Consider the following 22,238-nt stretch of genomic DNA (forward strand, 5'->3'; position numbering starts at 1 on the left):
TGTATGCGATGATACCAAGCACGCGGTGCTTGTTTTAAACCATATAATGCTTTCCACAACTTGCACACTTTGTGTTCATGTCCAGTCTCCATTCAAGAAGGCTGTCTTGAACATCAAGTTGATATATTGGCTAACCATATGCGGCAGGCCACAACACACCTGATAGTAGTCATCTTGGCCACAAGAGCAAATGTCTCCTCGTAGTCAATGCCTTCTGCCTATGAATATCCCTGGGCAACCAAGCGTGCCTTATATCTTTCCAATTCACCATTGGCATGATATTTCACCGGGTATACCCACTTTGTGCCAATGACAGATCTGCCCACTGGTAGATCTACTAACTCCCATGTTGCATTATTTTGGATAGAAGACATTTCTGATTTCGTTGCATCCAACCGTAGAGGATTAGTTTGTGCTTCTTGAAAATTAGCAGGCTCTGCTTGGGTTTAAAATAAAAAAGTGATATATTCCATCCAAAACAAATCATACAACAGGTGGGAGAGAAAGTACTCTATCCCTAGCCTCAACAATGTGGCAAAAAAGCCATGGAGGTGGTCTAAAATGCCACAACATCCCAAAAGGGGTCAAGTGAAAAAATAAAGAGCAGTCCCATGTCCTCATGAAGGATATAAGTCTCCCACGAGCTGCCAAAGAGGTGCCCGTACACCGCTCCCACTGACTCCTAAGAGTGAAGATAATCTCTGCCCAAATGGAAGCGAGAGTGTCAGCCTTTGTGCATAAATGGTCCCCAAGTCTGCTTGGATTTCCATGGCTGTGGTCATCAATGCATAGTTGATTTCATGAAGTCTCTTTGTGGCACCCCTTGTCCTACCAAGAGTGGGCTGATCGCCAACATCCTGGAGAGTGGGTTTTGCCCATCTGGGAACTGAAATTTCTGGTCTTTAAGCTATTGGAGCAGGCTGAGACTTTGGTCTTCTTTCATAAATGATAATTTGTTGTTCAACAACATTTTCCTCCCGCTGCATGGGCATTTCTTGCTATTTTGAATTTTCTGTTTGGGCTGCAACACATCATCTGTAGCCTCACTCAAGTCAATGATAGTTAAAGGAGTTGGATCCAAATCTGAAATATCTTTCATGTCAGCGTAGCCCTCGTCTTCATTGAAGACAACATCTCTACTAACAATGAGCTTTCGTGGAAGCTTTCATGTGACTAGATTCCACAACCTGTAGCCTTTGCTTGCATGGCTGTATCCAACAAAGATGAATTTAGTCCCTTTCTTATCCAACTAGACCTGTTTTTGTCTAGAACCAAAGCATATGCCACTTAACCAAAGACACAGAAGTGTCCAACCTTGGGAGGTTTGCCATACAGTGCCTTAAAGGGTGTGATGTCTACCAAAGCCTTGGTGGGACATCTATTCAGAATGTATGCAGCTGTAATCACAGCTTCTCCCCAAAAAGATTTGGACAAATTCCTCTAAGAAAGCATGCAACAGGTCATCTCCAAGAGAGACCTATGCAACGGATTTTGTTGAGGAGTGTATGGAGTGTAAATTGATGCTTGATGACATGCTGTCTCAAACAGTCATTGCAGGGATCCGACACGTACCCACCTCCATTATTTGAAACCAATGTTTTGATCTTGGCATCGAATTTATTTTCCATCAACTGCTTATATTCTTGAAAGAAATAGAACACTTCAGAGTCCCTTTGCATCAAGAAGTCATCAATGAATGTCAAAAAATATCTCTTGCCTGCATGTGTGGCCACATTGAATGGTCTGCAAGTTTCTTTGTAGCCCATACTGCTCCATCCAAAGTTCGTGCTATTGCGCTTGGGGCCTGGACCTTGCACCATGTAGTGCTTCTGTAAGTACTGCAATCTGCGATTGTTTATGTATCAAATCGTGCATGCGCAAGAGATGTCAGATCTGTAACACTAGCTACCATAGGTTAAGCTGAAATGGGTTCAGCATCAAGTGTATACACACCGACATTATATGTACTTGTGGCAACCACTGCCATATCTTTGGTGGGATCCTTGATCCTGCATTGCAAATCCTGAAACTCAACTAGCATGTGTTGTTGGACAGCAAGTGTAGGCATGGAAATAAGATTCCTCTTCAATATTGGCACAAGCCACACATTGCAAATGAACTGTGCTTTGCCATTGGGCAACCGCATGGGAATATCACTAGTGCCACAGATACCTCTTGCCTTGTATCATTGGCACATGTCACAAATCTGCCCACGGATGGAGGAAATTCTTCAAACCACTCCTTGCGGAAAGTCATGTGTTTGGTAGCTCCATTGTCAATACACCAAGCATCCTCTATTGCAACCATGGCTTGGCCACTAGTTGCATTTGTGACATCAGCATGCCGCACTGCAACCATGACTTGACCACTTGTTTCATGTGCATCATGAGGATCCTTTGGCATCTCAGGTGTCTGTTTTTCTGTTAGAGGCATTCCCCCCTGCATAGCATTTCTTCCTCAACCAAAAACACATAATCCTTGTCATCCTTGACAGTATGTGCTTGACATTGAGAAGAAATATGACCGGGCAGCCCACAATAATGACAATTAGCTTTAAATGGTTATGTATCAGAAGAAGAATTGGCTGGCTTTGAGGCATTTTCCCCTTTGGCTGCCATTTACCAAGAACCTTTTGTGGCTGTTGTTGTGAAGCCTTGGCTGACTTGTGATGCATTTTCTTCCCCTTTCCTTTGTCTTGGACAGCATAAGCTTGTTTAGAAGTATCTGACCCTCTCGCAAAAGTCGTGCATTCGCTGCTCTTCTTGTTGCAATAATAGCCCTACCACATCATCAAAAGATACAGGTGCAACATGCAGTGTAATATTCAACGAGGTAACAAATGTGTGATAGCAAGGGGCAAGACTATTCAGTGTGATTGAAATCATTTTCTTATCTCCAATGCTCTCATCAATAGCTGCAAATTGATCACGCAGATTTGTCAATTTGGTGATATGCTCAAGAATGGTCTGATTGTCCTGCATTGTTAATAGCTTGAGTTGAGTTTCCAAGGACAACAATCTGGCCTGATTTAGACCCTAGCGGACATTTGGAGCACGATCATTCACACGCTCAAGGGTCAGTGGGATCAGATTTAGGGGGAGTCCCGGTCAGGGAAGGAGAAGAGACGGCGCTTCCTTCGCGACTGGGACCATCAAGAGCTGTTCTTCCAGCACTCTGCTCAGAGTCTTCAGTGGCATTACTCCCCCCCACCATGGCTGTTTGTCCACACTCCGATGATTATGCCCTGAGAAGCTTGTAATTAGTATTTTGTTACCTCGGGCTGTATCCGTGTTGCGATTGCAGCCCGCTGGCCTTTAGGCCCTCTTGTACTCTCATTTTCAAGCAATATAACTAGCACTACTTTTTGCGTAAAAAATTTGAGACAAAGTAATGTATGGTGAAAGTAGCAAAACAGCCACGCCTCTACCGGCCTTTTTGTACAGATTCCACTTTGTCGAGACTTCTCTTGCAACCCTCAACTATGCCACATATGGAGCAAGATCCCCACGTATTTCCCATGGACGGTGCGATGACAAACGGCTTCAAGCCAGATGATGATCTTGAGAATCAAAATGTTGCATTTGGCGAGGCTCACGAGTTTGGCGACTTAACCTGGTTTCCAGCGCCTCAAGGAGACTCTTTCTCGCCACGCTTAACTCAGCCAGGTGCTACGGAAGCTGAGCCTGGCACCAAGCAATGGAACACACGCTGAACTCCTCCACATGAATCAGGTGCTATAGAAATTGGTCCTCGCACCAAACAGAAGAACTCACGTCCACATTCGCAAGCTCAGCAAGTCTCAGCACTCTACCCTCAGCAACCTCGCTTTGATGTAGGAACACAAAGTCAGGGAGAGAGCTGGACATTAGCATTAGCATACACAGCAAACATGAGACAGAGAACCAATGTGAACTCTGGATAAGGAATCAACACGAACGAGTCACACTACATCTAGTGACCACTGGGTATATATATGACCCACAGTGTCACATAACAAGAATAAGTCTAGACTAGCCTACATGTCCATACCAGTGACATAAAATTTCCTACGGATAGTTCTATTGAAAACATATGTAACTACAGCAAATCATTGTTAGATGTGATGGGTACGCGAGGGTCCTGGTATCTTCTCCGCTCTCTGAGTTAAGTCTGATATAGGGAGTCGACACTTGAGGTGGCACTGAATACATAAGGTGGGGAGAAAGAGTTCTCCATGAGATGTCTAGTGGGTGTAAGTGCCTCACACAGCAAGCCTGGGAAAATTTTAAGTATTTTGTTCTGTTATTGGATTACACATGACATGGGAAACAAGGGAGATTATTTAAGGTACGACTTTCTTTTATCCTCATTTTTCCTGGAAACAGATCCTTTTTTTTTTGAAATTACAAGATGATTGTGTAATCTACATGTAATGACGTGATTTCTTAGGATATTTTTGATTCAGGCCTCTTTTCTAAACAGAAATGCTTAAAGGGAGGCCAGATCAAGTGGAAGAGAGCAATAGTCTTTTATGTCAGGTATATTCTGCATGCATTATAACAAGACCAATGTCCACCTCTTTTATAAAAAAGAAATCATGAAGATGTGTTCTATTAAGTATGAAAAAAGCCCCAAGAGAAAAGTGCTCAAGGAAACACATGTGTAGCATGAGGAAAAACCTAAGAGGGTTAAGCCCTACTCAACAAAATAGCCCGGTAAAGCTCGAGGGATGAAGCTGAAACTGCCACCTCAAACCTGTAGTGACCTCAGAGAAGAAGGGATAGCCTCTCCACTCCTTAAGTAAGATAGTCCTTGTCCTGAAATACCCCTGCATATTTAACCAAACGACCATCAAATTGTGTTACACAGTGTCTGAAGAAACATTGATTTGGATATTTCTGTAACCTGGTACTCAGGTTTATCTGAATGCTGAAGAGGCTGAACATTCTTCTCAGCCTTAGTACTGTCTGCTACTTCCAATTTGACTGCATCATCTGTCGTCATTAAGTTCTTGTAAGGTGTCTGCTATGATCTCTGTGTTTTTCTGCTGCTGCGGCTGCTGTTTTCTCATTAAAATTCGTCAATGTTTGCTGAAGTTTGAGCACCTCAGATTGAAGTTGATCCACCTTAGCATTTAATCCACACTTCTTGGCTTCTATGTCATGTTGTGCATAATTGTCATACGGTCTACTGGCAACCTGAAACTTGATGTCATCCCATGCTTGTTGCTGTCTGAATCAAGGCATTTTTCAATCTTGTAGCTCAACATTTGTTACAAACACATTATTGACATCAATCTCTTGGGCATCTACCAACTCACGTAGTTGAAATGAACATCACTCAAGGCTGAAAGTTGTTGAGTTAAAATTGTGTTTTCAGTTTGCAGAGAACTATTTATTTTTGTCAGTACATCCAATTGACCAAAAAAATCTGTTTGCATCTCTTCTAACCACGACTTGATCAAAGTAAAAGCCTTAGATTTAGTGGTCAATTTGTGACACATCTTTGTTGTTTGCCTTTGATGCTGCTCTGTTTGCTTGACAAGGGTGTCCTCAAGTTGCTTCCCCATTGCCTTAGGCTGTCTAATTCCAGCTGCTGTTTAACGTGTTGCTCTGTATCCCTACTTAGTAACTTCTGTCTCGCTGCATTTTTGTTAAGCTGTTCCTACACATAAGTATTTAACAGAGACATGGCATCTTGTGCCTGCCCTGTACTAACCTCCTCTATAGTTGAACTTGATCTTTTTGTTAAAAGCGATAGGTGCTTTCCGACTTAAATGAAGATAGAAGAGTGTAGAGTACCTATCTGTCTTGCATATTTAATTTTGTCACTTTTCTACCTGCTAATGGAGATGTGACTGGAGAAGGTGGTGCTGAACAAGAAATTGGTGTCGACCACATTGTTGTTATAGGTGAATTTTTAGCCAGCTACTTTTGTGCTTCCAACTATGCACCACTAGTGATGCTTTCAATGAAATGGTCAGGACTGATGTTCCTGTACATTATATTCAAATAAGGCTTGCAGAAAAAGTGACAGTTGACAGTTTTAGGGAGACTTTCTTCTGTCTTTCCTTAGAATTTCACCCATGATCTTTGAATGAACATAACTCACCCAATTAATTTGTGACCATTCTTTGCTGCATGTAATGCATATCTCCGCATATCTATTCATTCTAGTGCATAATTATCTTTGGACATGTAGTCCATCTTCACATTGCATAGTTAGAAATGGAAATGGAAAACTGGGACCGGGAAATGGAAACGTTTTGGGATTTTTTGGGAGGGCTGAAATGGGGAAACACCATGTCAGCAACAGTTTTTTAGGGTTTAGAAAGGGAGGCACCAATGACGATTCAGAATTCAGAAATGGTACTCACATTTGAGATCACACATTCAGCATTTGCCATTGTCTGAAGATTCACAATGCAAATTTCAAATTGTCATCATTTAACGTTATCATATGATTAATGCATTATACAGCATGCTACAACCTACAGGCTACCTGTAACATAGTACATAGCATGAATTTGAAATGATTGAAGATTCACTAAATCAATGAAAAAAGCTGAAACAAGTAGCAAAATGGCAATATAGTTTTTATCATAGATGCCAAATTCCAATCATAAATTTCAAGCTTCCAAACAAGAAGCAAGCTACAAATGTCAAAAGTACAAAACCCGAAAAGCCTAGGCCCTAGGCTATGTCAGATATCTTGTGTGTTCTATGCTATACCCATGGCAAGTTTACAACTGCCCAAGTTTGTTCATATGTCCCCTCTCATTCCACGTCTTCCCTCTCTTGTAAGTGATCAATTTGCTTTGTCTATGTGTATGTGTGTTTATCTATGCCCTGCCCAACCCTGTTTGTAACTTCCCTCTAATTCTACATGCCTTCTCTCTCTTGTAAGTGACCATTGTCCTGTGTCTCTATATACATGTATCCCTCTATGTCCCCGTTTTTGATTCCTTTCTCTTCCTCACCTATCTCCTTCCAAACCAGCTGTTCACCATCTCCTCTCTTTGTGGGAGAGCGGTCCATAATATCTCCTCAAAAACACAAAAGTTCTTTAACCTGTATTATTTCTGTAAGGCTGAAGGAGGCAAGGGGCAACATACACAGGAGAAACAATTAGCTTAGGAATTTCGGACTTCTTTAAATCAGAACCTTCTATTAACTCGAGCACTCAAAAGCTGTTTTGTTGGATGAATGACTGAGCTCAATATGTTTGTAGGACTAGTGCTTTTTGTATTGGCTGACAAGGCATACATGATGTGTGATTTTTAATTTATGGAGCTGTGATTTTCTAATTTATGATAAAACTTTATTGAAGGTTGTGAAACTGATCGACGATTATCTAATTCCAACTTTGAGCCGTCAGCTTCTACCTTTTTTGCAAGAACTTCAAGTGGCTTCAGGAAAAGATTGTTTGGTAATACTGCAAATTGCTATACAGCCTTCTTGTATTAAACAAGGAGGCTTATGCTTTAGAAATGTAATATTGATAGAATGAAGTGCATTTTAGCCTCAAGTCTAGGGCGATAAAAGAACAGTAAAGTAATGTATCAGTAGCGATAATTGGTCTTTTGAGTAGTGACACATAGCAGAAGGGAACCTTGTGTTTCCGCAAACTGCTTAAAGACAAAAAGATATTTTACATCCATGCATATTTTAGGTTTCAAATTTAGGGCAATAGCAGGACAGTCTAATAATTTTCAGTACCAAATCATTGGCTCTCTCTAGTGCAGCATTGCAAAAGGGAATTTTGTGCTTCAAATGTGTCATAACTAAAGACCAATATGAGTGATGCATTGCCAAAAAAGTATTGTGCTTTAGTTAAATACCAAAATGCACTTCAGATTCAAAATTTTGGGCAGTAGTTGACAAGAGGAAAGTATGCTTGCCTTTTTGAATGATCAGCGCTTATAGAAAAAGATGAAAGGAGCCCTCAAGTCAGAACTAAAGTCTAGGAGGTTGCAGGGATTTTAACTTACCATATCTTTCAGGAAGTGCTAAATGCTTTCAAGGATACCTTTGAGCTGTGCCTCGAGTCTTGTAAACGAAAAAGTACATTTGATTGCCCTTCAAAACTTCCCCTCAGAATGCTGCTACCATTCTTGAGGGTAATAAAGAGCTTTTCTAACGGTTCACAGTCAAATTCTGTAGAGTTATGTTGAAACTGGAAAATTGTTGGTAACTCATTGTCTTTAATAGCTATGAATCATATATTAATTTCCTTATCATTTTTTTACCTCGAGTCTTTTAGAAATGGCTTGTTCTTGGGAAGAACTGGAATCCACAACTGGTAGCAGCTTTGGTGGTTAATGCATTTCAAAAAGGAAACAAGGTGTGTTCATTTCATTCCCTTGCTAAGCCCTTCTAAGAATGCTGCTATAGATCATGCAACAACGTATACAGATTTTATTTAAACATTGAATATTAGATCTGTAGAAAGTGACCAAGAAAGAAGGGTTTTATAGGCCATAATTATCTATAATGGGCCTCCCCAAGGTCAACTTTAAGGGCCTGAAACGAATGTTTGAAATTGAAATCGTTTCAGGGCAACTGAAACAGCATTCCTAGCAACACTAAAAGGTTAATTGCTTAATTTCATACAAGGGGTGTTTTGCACTAGCAATTGTAAAGTAGAGCAATGTATCTGCATCTCAAGGAGAGTTTAGCCAACTGAACAGCACACATGGTTGACAAGATACACTTGCTAATAGGACAAATCACATGTTTCATTGCATGGAGCAAGTTGAGTTCTTGGATTTTGGTGCTCATCTATACTTGTGATGCAGTCATACGATTGCGAGACAGAGGCTGTCCAGCACGCATGCGGAGGCCTGAGGACTGAGCATATGCACCCCCTCCCCGGAGGTATGAGAAGAAACGAAATCTTGAATGCCCGAAGAACTGACCTGTTGCTGAGGAGAGGTCGGCGAGGTGTCCTATGCCTTGTCCTTGCTCACAGACGAGGGGTCCATTGCTAATCTGGGAGGAATGCGCGAGGAAGAGGCCCCAGGCGAGGTTGCTGTGTTGTCTGAGAAGATGGAGCCGGTGGTGCAAGGGGGGGCAGATGGTGCAGGTAATCACAGTAGGAGTAGGTGGAGGCGGCGCGGAGGGGGACTGTGGAGAGGGGGCAAGCGGTTCCGGGGGAGACAAGGGTGAGGGGTCCGATGGGGTCGGGGGGGGGGGGAGGTTGTGCGGTATCTGTCACTGCCAAAATCGAAGGTGTCATTGTGGCAATGGCACCTGAGGCCTTTGGGGCTCCTCCTCCGAACTCAGTAAAGGGTGAGTCAGAGGGGCTGTGGGCACTGATTCTCTAGAAGCCTTTGATGCCTGCTTCTGCTGCCTACGGAGGATCCTGCGGGCTTGAAGTCTTGCCTCCGGAGGGACTTGGAGAATGTCTCAAGATCAAGGTCCCTCTCTCCGGATCTCGTGATACGCTTGCTTGGAGGCCTCCAACCTAGTCTCCCTGTGACTGTACAGCTGCCTGTGGTAAGGTAGCCCGGTGGCCCCAGGATGAAGCGTTGTCCCAGGCCGGCGCTCGCCTCTTACGGTGGCACGCTATCGTTGATTCTTTCTGACCTACTTACTCCACTTCTTCCCCACCTTGGTCCACGTTCCCTCAGAAGCTCAACCCAGGGGATTTGGGACTTTGACTGCTGTCGTTGAGGTTGTTGCTGTGTCTGCCAGGGTTGCCGTCGGGTCCCAGCCTCTCAAGTGTCACTATGCTATCCATGTGTCTCTTGCGGGGAGGGATGGGCCCTACTCAAGCCTCTTGTACAATCCCTACCTAGGTGCCCCTTCTGTCTGCACCTCAGACACTAGCCTAGTAATCCGAGGACCTCTAGTCTTTGCCGAAGAGCGCTTCCCTCAAGAGTGTCCAGGAGATTCACCTCTGGGAGGGCCATTCGGGCTTTCTACAACCACAACAGGAGATGAGGAACCCCGTCATCTGTCACAACAGACGCCTCCGACTCCGAAGGGTACTCTAGAACTATGTTGAATGCTTGCCCGATAGAAGGGAGGTCAGCCCTATACTCCCTCGGAAGCCCCGGGAAGCGGAGCATCACTAGAAAGCGGGGAACATGTTGAGTCGAGTCCATGTCCACTATAAATCTGTGCTACCAAGTGATGAGATACACCAAATGTGGGCCTAGGAGAATAGGGCTCCTCTCCAGGAGAGCCAAAGCAGTATCTGGGGAGCTGAGCTAGAGGAGAAACACACCTCATCCATAAGATGGTGACCTCCTAGTTGTGGTCGCCATCTTATGCCAAGCTGGCCTGGATCAACAAGTCCTTGATCTTTCTCCTCAAGGGAGTAAGGCCGACTATCCTATGATCTACTGCCCTGTCCTTAAGAAGGTTCATTGTTTGTTGTACCTGTTGCTTATCAGCCGGTGATAGGAGAACTTTGACAGCTGGGGGAGTCAAGGGTGCTGCCATAGAGTCCCTCTGGCTAGACCGAAGGTCACCACCAAAAGTCCAATCACCAGAGAAAACAAGAAAGCTGCACCATCTGCTGAGAAAAGAAGTGGGGGAATAGGAGAGGTAGAAGGAAAGAAAGCTCTGGATAGGACCGCTGACGCACATTCCTAGTAAGAGCGAGAGAAACTCCACAAGAGAGAGGACCACCATGCGCCCGTCCGCCAACAATGGAAAAGAAGTGTCTATTGAATCGTCAAAGGAAGATGTAATATCCGTGATTTAGAGGGAAGGAATATGTCAAAATGAAGGCACAGCCCCAAAGTACTTCCAAAGCTTGCCCGCCCTTGAGGAGAGCTTGTAAGAACACCAAGGGAGGTGTCTAGGCTGGCTGGTCTCTTGCTGTCAGCTCAAGGACCAAGGGCTGATTGAGTGAAGATGATTTGACGCCCAATGAGCCGCCTATACACTTTTAGTCGAGGCAGGATATCGAGATAAGGCTGCCAATCCACCTTGGAGCACCAAAAAGAGAAGAAAAGGGGTCGCCTAACAGCACCCCCTCACCTTGCTGCGGCTGAGAAAACCCTGCCCGTATGGTGTACTGGGCACTGAAGAGATGCACTTGGATCAGGGGTGGTTGTGAGCGTTGGGCTTAAGCACAGCTGGCGGCAATGGTGGCTGGGCAAACACACTAGGCCAGGCAAAAACTGCCAATGGCTGGCTGTTGGCCCTACGCAGGATTACCAAAGGAGTCACCAAGAGCTCGCAACAGCTATGCCTTGCTGGAGAACCCGCGAGGGGCTAGGAGCTGCCGCACAGCTCAGACGAGGCGCGAAACGAAAGGGGGGGGGGGTGAGAAACAGGGCACCCCCACCTTGCTGTCGCGTGGACTGTGCCACACTCACGCGGTGAGCTGGAGTGTTAGGTGCAGAGGAGAAGATCAGAGGAGGGAGAGAGGAGCGGGAGGGGGGGGGGGGGGGGGAGGCAAGGGTGCAGCTCAAAAGTAGGAGCCTGCTGCATAAATCTTGGACTCTGTTGTTGATACTTCACCGTGATCATCTCTTGCAATCATTTCAGTTTAAATTTTAAATTGATTCTCAGCATGAATTGTATTCTCCAATATATCCAACATAGGTGCAGGTAAGCATGAAGATTCCTGCTGAAGGAAGAAAACACAGCCAGCTTGGTTGCCACTGCGAGGTCGAGACATCAAAGCTTTGAGCACTCTGTTTTTTTAATTTCTTGTCCATGAGTTTTGTAGAAAGGAGCCTTAGAGGCCACCTTGCTGGTTGTATTTGAATGCTCTAAGGATGGGGCAGTGCATACTTTGGAACTCCCCTCCTGATGTATTTTATAGTTGTTAAACGTAGTACATTCTTCCTCAGGAGCTGTCAAACATGGGATGAGGTATGACAATCAGGGAGGTATGACAATCAGGGATGTATGGCTTCTCTTGTTTACATTTATGTAGTTAGCTTAATGTGAGGTTTTGATGTTGTCATTGACATCATTTTTTAAAACCCTGTTGTAAAGGTTGTCATGTCTGAACTTTGTTGTGACTGTAATTCAATGCAAGCACAGATACAAATTTGCGTACTTATCTATCCCTCATGCCTTGCACTGTATGGAAGTATCAACAGTGAACACCTTTGTCCTTGATGAACATCTGAAATTTAATTTTATGAATCTTCATCTGAAGTTTTGCTCTACCTTTTTGGGAAGTGTATCATTCTCTTTGGTCCAAATCCTAATATATATTGTGATCAGAATTCACAAAGTGTACGTGAGTTGATGGAGGTCCCTCTCAATTTGGAATTTGGTGTTCAAGAGCTACAGAAGGTAGTAAAATCTGTACGTTTGATAGTAATACAAGGTCACAAGAATATCTCTAACAAGTGCAAGAAAACTCTCCATGATTGGTAAATTGTAATTAACGTTCTTGTTGCTAGAAGCTTGAAAATAATGTGTGCATGTCTTTCCACTTTGTCGGAAAATGATCTATTCCTGTCATAAATCCTTCAAGATATGACCCTGTTCTTGAGCTGATAAATTTATGATTCATCTTTGGGGGTTGAAGATTACACCTCTTCGAACATTGTATGTTCCAAGAATTTTGATATTCAGAATGTTATTTTCTTTATTATCATGCTGACCATTGCTGACTATTACATCTTTCCGAGTTTTTTCAGTAGTCCAAAAGAATAAGTCTGAGATCCATTCCCTTGATCGGTTACATTCCTGCATCTAGACAAGGAGAAACCTTGGGAGCTTAGATAGATTATTGAAAGCATTTTGACTAACACGAACCTGCTGCCCGTCTTGGCTGCAGTAAAAGCTGCATCCTGGAAAAATCTACAATATTAAGGACAATGGATATAGGTGTATAATGCAAGGAGAATCTCCAAAAGTGTGAAATAATTGCATTGGAAACAACAATAAGGTGCAAGAGTGGGAAAGGAACTAAGTCTCAACTCTGACTCCCACATGCACACATCATGTGGGGATCTCAAAAAGGGAAATACGCCTATCATTTAGGAAAGGATAATAAGGCTCTATGTAATGCCACGCATTGCATGCTCCACAAGTGCAAGAAAATGCCACTATCATACACCAAGGATAATAAGGCTATATGTAATGCCATGCATTGCATGCTCCACAAGCGAAAGAAAATGCGACTCACACACACCAAGGTCTTTCCTCTTCAGAGCCCCGCCTTGCCCACCATCCCATGACCTAACCTCATCTCATATTGGGCTCAAGCAAGGACTAGGCCTTTGCTTGCCATGCCAGGGCCTGAATGGGCCGTTTAAACCCCTCCAAGGGGCCATTCTGGCCCTTTTACCACTGGCGAACCTGCCCCCCTCCTTGTTTGAGCCCTCCATTTGGCCGTCAGGGAGTTTTTTTGTATTGCCTAAAGGCTATAGTTTCCCTAGCTTCCCCCATATCCATCCCTCCTGTTCCCCGTTTCCATCCCCCATTCGTCCCTTTCTGTTCGCCTTCTTCCTCTTCAAGCTAGCAATTGTCGGTTTTGTTTTTACCAAGGGGATTTAATTCAAGAGGCAACCACATTGTCACGGGGACATGAAAAGTGATGTAAAGTATCTTCGTAACTCAACCTACGCTTAACCTAGGGTTAAAAATGGTTAAGTGTTGTAATGGTTTGGCCGTGAGGAACTGGCTAGAGGAAGTGCACACTTTCTAGAAGTTCCTAGGGGCAAAGTCTAGGCGCACCACTAGCTCCTAGGGACAAGGCAAAGGCTCTAAAAGAGGGGTCTAAAAGTTGGACCCAAGGACAACCAACATTGTCCTTGGTATGGGGGTTAGGACTTTAATAAAGGGGCAAATGGCAAGAAGGAGGTGCCATTTGTCATGCATGTGTATGCATGCCCTTCCCCCACCTTCCATCTCTCTCCCCTCACTCTCCCAAAGGTATTGAACACTTTCAGCTGTTCTTGTGCAGTTTTTGAGTTGTTTCAGCTGTTTCAAGCCTATTTTCAGCCGTTTTAATCCTGTTTCAGTTTTATCAGCTCGTGGCTCGGAGGGGACATCTTCTGATTCGGGATCACATCCCGTAGATGTCACGGTTGGGTGGTGAGCAGCCTGCTCAGTTCTGATGTTGTGTGTGGTTGTTTTGTAGATCAGGGGTTTTAGGAGTGCTGGGACGTGTCAGTTGGTATCAGAGCCAACTCCTGAGGTAGGAACTTCTGATGCGAGAATTTTGACGGATTTCTCGTCCAGGTATGCCCTAAATTTCGAAATTCCTTGCTGCGTTTTTGCTGGCTACCTGGGATAGAAGGGGTGAAGAGATATCTGGAAAAGAAAGAAGAATAGGAGAGAGAGAAAATCGAAATTTCTGAAGGCCTCTGAGAGAAGTTTAGAGGGAGGAGAAATAGAGCAGAAAAGTAGGAGAGATGGCAGGAAAAAGGCAGCAAGGGAGGTAGGGATGCAGCGCTCTGGAAGGTACGGGAGTAAGCGGGGCAGGTAGAGGCTTGACAGCCAGCGCAACAAGCTGTCAACAGCCTGCGCAACAGGCTGCGAACAGCCTGCGCATAGGGCTGCGTGCAGCCTGCGCAGGGGGGTGCTTTTTTCGAAAAAGAACCCCTCCAAAGCTGGAGGGGCTTGGCCTTTTTTGGAAGCCCAGCCTCCAAATAAGGCTGCCCTGCACCCTATATAGGTGGGGGCAGGGTGCTAGCCTACCCACAAGCAGCCTCAAACTTCGAGTTTTTCCCTCGAATTCTGTGCCAGCCAGCCAGCCTCGTCCATACACTGCCTGCGACAGCATCGCCCTGCTTCATGCAGACCCCTGCATCCGATCCCTGCTTGCATCAGCCTGCGCAGCCTACAAAGGCCCTGCAGCAGCCGTACAGCCTGTACGGACTGTTTTCGCCAGCCCCTGTACCTGCTGCTGCATCAATTCGCGACTGCGCCTTGTACCTGACGCACTGTACGGACGCCGTACAGTTACGTCAGCACTGTACGGCCTCCGTCAGCCTTTGTACAGCCTTCGGATGGACGGAGCATACGCTTTCTTTTGTAGACAAGGACACCCAATTTTGTATTCAGTGTGATCAAATTCCCCCTTCTCAGGGGCCTATTGTATCTGCGATGCAGCTTCGGAATATATTAAACAATTCTCATTATGATGTCTATCAGTGTGTTATGATTCCACTTTCTTCATTTGTTGTTTCGGTAATTAACAAGAATGAATTAAGTGTGTTTGAACACCGAGAATTGAGAATGTTGTTAGATAATTTTAAAGACGTATTCCCAGCTCAACTGCCGGAAGGTTTACCTCCAGAACGGGTAGTAGATCATCGCATAGACTTAGTCCCAGGGGCTCAACCTATCAGTGTACCACCTTATAGGATGAGCCAGGTAGAGGAGGATGAGTTAGCTATCCAGCTTCAGGATTACCTGAATATGGGCTATATCCGCCCAAGTAAATCACCTTGGGGTGCACGTGTCCTCTTAAGAAAGAAGAAAGATTCTTCCTGGAGAATGTGTATAGATTATAAACGATTAAATAAAGTTACAATTAAGAACCGCTATTCTTTACCTCGTTCTGATGATTTGATAGACCGTTTGGCCCGAGCGAAGTATTTCACTAAGATTGATTTGCGCACGGGTTATCATCAAATCCGTATCTATGCTAAACACATAGATAGGACCGCATTCCGGACTAGGTATGGTCATTACGAGTTTCTCGTATTACCTTTTGGTTTGACCAATGCTCCTGCTACTTTTCAGCAGATGATGAACGATTTGTTCAGGGATTTTCTGGGCAAATTTGTTGTAGTGTTCTTAGATGATATCTTGCTATATAGTAAAACGCTTGAGGATCATATAGGACACCTCCGGGTTGTCTTAGTTGTTCTAAGACAGCATAAGCTTTATGCCAAGATGAGTAAATGTGACTTCTTTATGAAGGAGATCATTTACTTAGGACACAAGATTTCTTCTGAAGGTATTAGCATTGATCTGGATCGTAAGGTATCAGCATTGATCTGGATCGTATCCAAAAGGTTTTAGAATGGCCTATCCCTCAAACTGTGAAACAACTTCGTTCTTTCCTAGGATTTACGATATTTCTTCGGAGTCAGTGCGTGATTATTCACATCTCACGGCACCCTTGACCAACATATTGAAAGGTCGTGGACGCAGGTCTACCCAGCCGATCTTTTGGAATGATGCAATGAACAAGGCTTTTGAAACCTTGAAGTTTTCTATCAAGGAAGCACCCGTTCTTGCATTACCCGATCCTACCCAGCCTTATGTTTTAGAGGCCGATACGAGTGATTATGCGATTGGGGCAGCTCTATTCCAAGAGGGCAGACTTGTAGCTTTTGAGAGTAAGAAGCTAGACGACACCCAGTATCGTTGGCCCACACTTGAGAAGGAACTTTATGCTGTAGTGTATGCTCTCAAGGTTTGGAGACACTACTTGTATGGTTCAAAGTTCCTTGTATTGACTGATCACCAGTCAATTAAGTATGTGTGTGATGGATCAGAATTGAGAGGAAGGAAAGCTAGATGGGCAGAGCTAATGCAGGATTTTGATTTTGAAATACGTTATCGTAAGGGTTCGTTGAATAATGTGGCGGATGCCTTAAGTCGAGTTAAGTTTGTAAATGCTTTGTCATTTACGAAAATATCCTCAGACCTATTTCAATCCTTGAGAGGGCTATACGCAACTGATAGTCATTTCAGTTCTTATTGGCAGAGAGTCCAGGAGGATGGGAGCTCCATGGTTGACCAGGACTCAGGGATTGTGCCACCTAGGATACAGGCGGCGGGAGGTCAGTGGATGATTAGGAACGGCTTGCTGTTCCGGAATGAAAAGATTTGTGTACCTGATGTTCTGGACCTTAAATCCAAGATTCTCTGGGAGTGTCATGATGCCCCTAGTGCTGGACATCCGGGTATACATAGGACTCTGTCTCTTGTGAAGCATACCTTTTATTGGAAGATGCGTGCATTTATAGAGAACTATGTAGTAGGTTGCCGGGTTTGTCACGTTACTAAGGCTGAACGCCTTAGAAGCGCGGGCTTATTACAGCCATTACAGATTCCAGGTAATAAATGGGAAAGTATTTCCATGGATTTTATTACTGGTTTACCTCGAACGCGCAAGGGTCATGACTCTATTTGGGTCATAGTCGACCGTTTGACAAAAATGGCTAGATTCTTACCTACAAGAACAACTATTTCAGCTGTTCAGTTGGCTCACGAGTTTGTGGACCACTTGTTCAAGCTGTATGGTTTGCCATCTGACATAGTCAGTGACAGGGACTCAAAGTTTACAAGTAACTTTTGGACACTTGTATTTGAGAAGTTAGAAACTACTCTAAGTATGAGTTCCTCGGATCATGCACAATCTGATGGCAGTACAGAAAAGGTCAACCAGTTGGTTGAAGACATGCTTCGCGCATATGTATCTAAGAGACAGTCTTCATGGGAAGATTATCTACCCATGATTGAATTTGCTTACAACAGTGCAAAGCATTCTAGTACAGGTTATAGTCCTTTTATGCTTATGTACGGGTTTCAACCTAAGTCACCAGTTATGGTTGGATTAAAAGGGATTCAAAATGATGCTGCTAAGAACTTCTTGCAAGACATGCAGGAAATGTTGCAGTTTGCCAAGGAGTCTATTAGAAGTGCCCAAGATCGGGACAGATTTTATGCTAATAGACATCGTTCACCCAGAGAGTTCTCTGAAGGAACGATGGTATATTTGAGAATTCCTAAGGAATCCAAGAGCCTAAGTACTGGTTTGGTTCCGAAATTATCCCCTAGATACTGTGGCCCATTCAAGGTCATTAAAAGAATTGGACCAGTTGCATATCGACTAGAATTGCCTCCTGATGTTAAAGTACATCTAGTCTTTCATGTCAGTAGACTGAAAGAAGTATTGGGTGCAGATGATCAACTTGTTTCTCCTCATGAGATTATAGAAGTTACAGATTTGACTTTTATTCCTCACGAACCTGAATCTATTCTTGAATTTCGTGAAAGACAGATTCGAAATCGTACTATCACGGAATACAAGATTAAGTGGAAGGATCGTGTTGAGGAGGATGCAACATGGGAGACATTACAAAACCTCCAAAGAACATTTCCAGATTTCTTAGCGAACTCAGGAGTGAGTTCTTAGAGGAGGGGGAGTATGTCATGTGCACGGATTGGTATCTGACGTGTACTAGGTACACAGAACTAGGTTAGCCTGGGGAGGCTTAGAGCTAGGCAGGCTTGATTCTCGTGTTGAGTGGCAAGGGTACGAACTATTTATAGGTCTTCGCTATTTTTGGCGCCGGGGCCCGAGTCTATAAAAGAGGCCCAGGGGGTTCAGTTCTCAGTGTGCAGTTGGGAGCAAGTCTCGTTCCCAGGTGCTAGGTCTGATCCTGGATTGTGTCGCAGACGCGCGCTTGCATCTTAGCGTAGCCCAAGGCCCAGTGACCGATCCAGGGCTTCACGGCGCCACCTGGTGGTATGGGACACCAGGCTGGTTTGGATCTGATTGGGAGTTCGTGCCAGTAGCTCAGCTCGTGGCTCGGAGGGGACATCGCCTAGGCCGTCCACTTCCACAAGGATTCTGGTGCCTAAGGCCCTAGAACTACACAGAGGTATTAGAGGAGTACCCATTCTCCCTAGAGATCTTGATTCTACTTCTGAACGGGGACACCATTGAAGCAATGGGTAGCTCCACCAAGTCCATTTTGGTGCTTCAACTTCATGGCCATAGGAGAGGAGCAATGACCCCAATTCTCTTCAACCTTATGTTGAAGTTCTAGTTGATGGAGATGTTGGAGGAGTGGTTTGGTTAGACGCGGGTCAGGACTACGGCTACCACAAGGTCATAGTGCCACTGTTTCAAGTTTCTTTCGTTTGAGATAGGCGTTCTTGCGGGTATGCAATGGGCAATGATTCAATTAGAGAGAAGTGAAGAGCTCAGCCAGTGACACATTGGCCTCTAAACCAATGTGCAGTCAGGGTAGGAGTCTCGACCTCTTTATTGCTGCCTTGGGCCCTCAAGGTGGGTGTACATCAAGTGATACCTCTTGCACCAGATCGAAGAAATCTAGATTACTTCCCCTCTAAGCCTCCAGCAATGTCCACTTGCTCAGAAGTAGCCATGCAAGTTTCCAATCACCCATCTTGTTATGCTCAAGTTGAGGTAACATGACCTCGGAAGGGTCAGTCGACATTTTCCTTCAAAGGATCAATGTTTGTATTATATTTGTTTGGACTTCATGTAAATGATCAAAAAGGAATAAAGGTCAAGGTCCTTGGTGTGGGTGACATGGCACTAGACTAGGTGGATCTAAGGCCAAGGGACCTAAATGCATGAAATGTGCCTAGGGGCAAATGTTTCAAAGATATCCCAAGACAGGGGTAAATAATGCATTAAGAAAGGACCCTAAATTCATGACATGTGGCATACTAGATCCATCTAGGGAGTTTTGGGGCTCGTTGGAATTAAGCAAGCAGAAAGCTTTCACGAAATGTATTCTTCCGGATTCAGCAGAGAAGCTTGTTACCACCGAGGTTGGCTGGGAGGATAAACTATGTGCCTGTGCCCGTGATTCAACGTAAAGCTAGAAGAAATCAGTCTTGGATGTTTCATTTAGTATCAAAGCGCAGAATATATTGCGAGCGGTCTGGGACTGGCTGGGCATTTGACGACGGACAGTACGGAGCCCAAACTCTACATAGATGGTAATTTGGCGGTTCGTAAGTCTGGGTAGCGTGGATGAATAGCGCACGACGAGGCTACTGGGTGGTCACGGAATTAGTTGTCGCAGGTTTGGTGATTGCTGTGGTCTGTCAACTTAACGAACAGCTTCAGACCACAACTGTCCACAGTATTTATGAGTATGCAGAATATCGCGGCAATTTGTTAATAAAAGGGTTGTGTGGTGTCCACATTTGACGACGCACTGATGGTATTTTGGTATTATATGTCCACGACGTCAACGAAATTGGAGGATATCCGTCGCAAGATCATAATGGTACCTTCAGGGCTCCTTGGTATCTTGGAAGGGAGACGTGAAGCGACTTCTGTCGAAGCAGTTTCTGGTTTCTGGACACACGCTGGTTTACAGCTAGCTTAGGGCCGCGAACTTTGGCTCCTGATATTTGCGTTACATGGAGGTCCTTCAACGTTATCGAGAAGGTTGATGAACCCCTACCTCAGTCAATCCAAGTAAAAGATTTTATCTTTGGATTGAATGATCGGATAAAGATGAAAGTTCGAGCTAAGTATGCGAACACGCTAGATGAAGCAATTGCCATAGCCCTGAACTATGAGGATGCAAAAGGGAACAGATCAAGTGGGTTTGTGGGACTCAGTATGGGTATCCGAAGAAAACTGGGTTTAAGAAGAAGTGGATTAGCAAAGGGAGTGCCTCACAGCCAAGCAGGCGAAACCAGTTGAGACTCCTAAATCAAGTACCACCATTGGAATGAAAAGAAAAGTAACACCAATGGCAGCCCGGGCTTGGTCGAAGTCCTCTTTGAACCCAGAGCAAAGGGAAAAAGCGAGGAGAGAAGGCTTGTGTTTTGGTTGCCTTCAGCCTCATCAGTGGAAAGATTATCCACAAAACAAAGATCGTCGGATGGCTGAGATGATGGTCTCAAAATGCGACGTGGAAATAGAGGGAAGTCCCAGAGCAGAACAGATGCAGATTCAGCTAGCGGGATCTTCTCAAAGGTCAGTACCTTTTTTGTTATGTGTGTCTGTTGCTAAGTTAGTAACTGGTGCACTTGATAATATCCTGTCAAAGCCCGCAGCAACGGGACATACAGCCTTTAATGATACGGAGTTAATTAAGATGAAAGGGCAAGTAGCTAATCATGATGTCATTGTGTTGTTTGACTCAGCGTCAACGCACAATGTAATTAACTCCAAGCTCATAAAGAGGCTGAAACTAAAGACTAGTCCATCTGACTATGCATATACAGTCAGAATGGCAAACGGAAGTTCAACTGAAGTATGGGACCAAAGGGTTACCCAATTGGAGCTTCGAATTCAGGACTATGCTGAGAAGCTTGATTTTGAAATGACTAAGCTTGCTCATGCAGACATAGCCCTGGGTAAGGCTTGGCATTCTAGGAAGAATCCAGCCATAGATTGGAAAAAGCACATTTATCAATTCAAGATGAATGATGTGCTGTATGTCTTACGAGGTGAAAAGGATATACCTCAAGGACCGTTGGTTTCCGTGATGGAAATTCGAAAAGCTCAAGAAGAGTTTTTGTTTCTTTGTACAGCATCGGTAGAGTCAATTGATGATTCTTCGGCTAGCACTGATGTTGCTCAAAATGGAGAGATGGCCAAGCTGGCTGATCAAATAGCAGAGGAGTTCTCTGATTGTTTTAGGGATGAGCTACCTTATGGGTTACCTCCAGAGCGGAATGTTCAGCATAAGATTGAACTAATCCCGGGGGCAGAACCTGTAAATAGACCTCCGTATAGGTTAAATTTTACTGAAGAGGCAGAGGTACGAAGACAACTGGAAGAATACCTCAAGTTGGGGCAGATTCAACCAAGTTTCTCACCTTTTGCTTCGCCAGTGATATTAAAGAAGAAGAAAGATGATACTTTTCGCCTCTGTATAGATTACAGAGCATTGAATAATATCACTATTAAGCACAGGTATCCGATGGGTCGGATTGATGATTTGCTAGATGCATTACATGGGACCGTAATTTTCAGTAAGATAGATCTTAAGTGTGGCTACCATCAAATTCGTATTAGAGCCGAGGATGTGCATAAAACCGCTTTTAGAAGCAGGTTTGGACATTATGAGTTTTGGTTAATGCCCTTTGGACTTACCAATGCTCCAGCTACATTTGTCATGCTTATGAACGATTCACTACGTCCGTATATCGGAAAGTTTGTAGTACACTTTATTGACGATATTCTGGTATTCAGTAAAAGTATTACTGAGCATCACGAACACTTAAGAATAGTATTCAGTACTTTGAGGAAAGCCAGTCTTTATGTAAATAAAAAGAAAACTATACTGTGTATGGTAAGACTTGAATATTTAGGATTCGTAATTACTCCTGAGGGGGTAGAAATGGATCCAAAGAAAGTGGCTGCGATACTGACTTGGCCAATCCCTCAGAGTCTGACCGCTTTTTGCGATCATTCTTGGGATTTGTCCAATTTTATCAAAGGCATATCAAAGGATATTCCGAAATAGTATCGCCATTGACTGATCTGACCTCAGATAAAGTACCTTTTATATGGAGACAGAATCAACACGAAAGTTTTAAAACCATAAAACAAGCTGTGGTCACAAGACCGGTGTTAAAAATAGTTGATCC

General features: G+C 44.1%; 1 protein-coding gene across 1 annotated transcript in view; it reads left to right on the forward strand.

The window, feature by feature from the left end:
* Positions 1 to 22,238, forward strand: part of LOC147900701 (uncharacterized) — a 112,951-nt gene that overhangs the window by 85,202 nt on the left and 5,511 nt on the right. Inside the window, exons 10-13 of the mRNA XM_087376335.1 lie at positions 4,462 to 4,517; positions 7,982 to 8,098; positions 8,242 to 8,322; positions 12,174 to 12,245. Coding sequence (XP_087232461.1) covers positions 4,462 to 4,517; positions 7,982 to 8,098; positions 8,242 to 8,322; positions 12,174 to 12,245 — 326 coding nt within the window. The remainder of the gene's footprint in view (positions 1 to 4,461; positions 4,518 to 7,981; positions 8,099 to 8,241; positions 8,323 to 12,173; positions 12,246 to 22,238) is intronic.

This window comes from Dipteris shenzhenensis, chromosome 6, assembly GCF_047967505.1.
Source record: "Dipteris shenzhenensis isolate YYH24624 ecotype China chromosome 6, Dip_SZ_1.0, whole genome shotgun sequence".
Classification (NCBI taxonomy): domain Eukaryota; kingdom Viridiplantae; phylum Streptophyta; class Polypodiopsida; order Gleicheniales; family Dipteridaceae; genus Dipteris; species Dipteris shenzhenensis.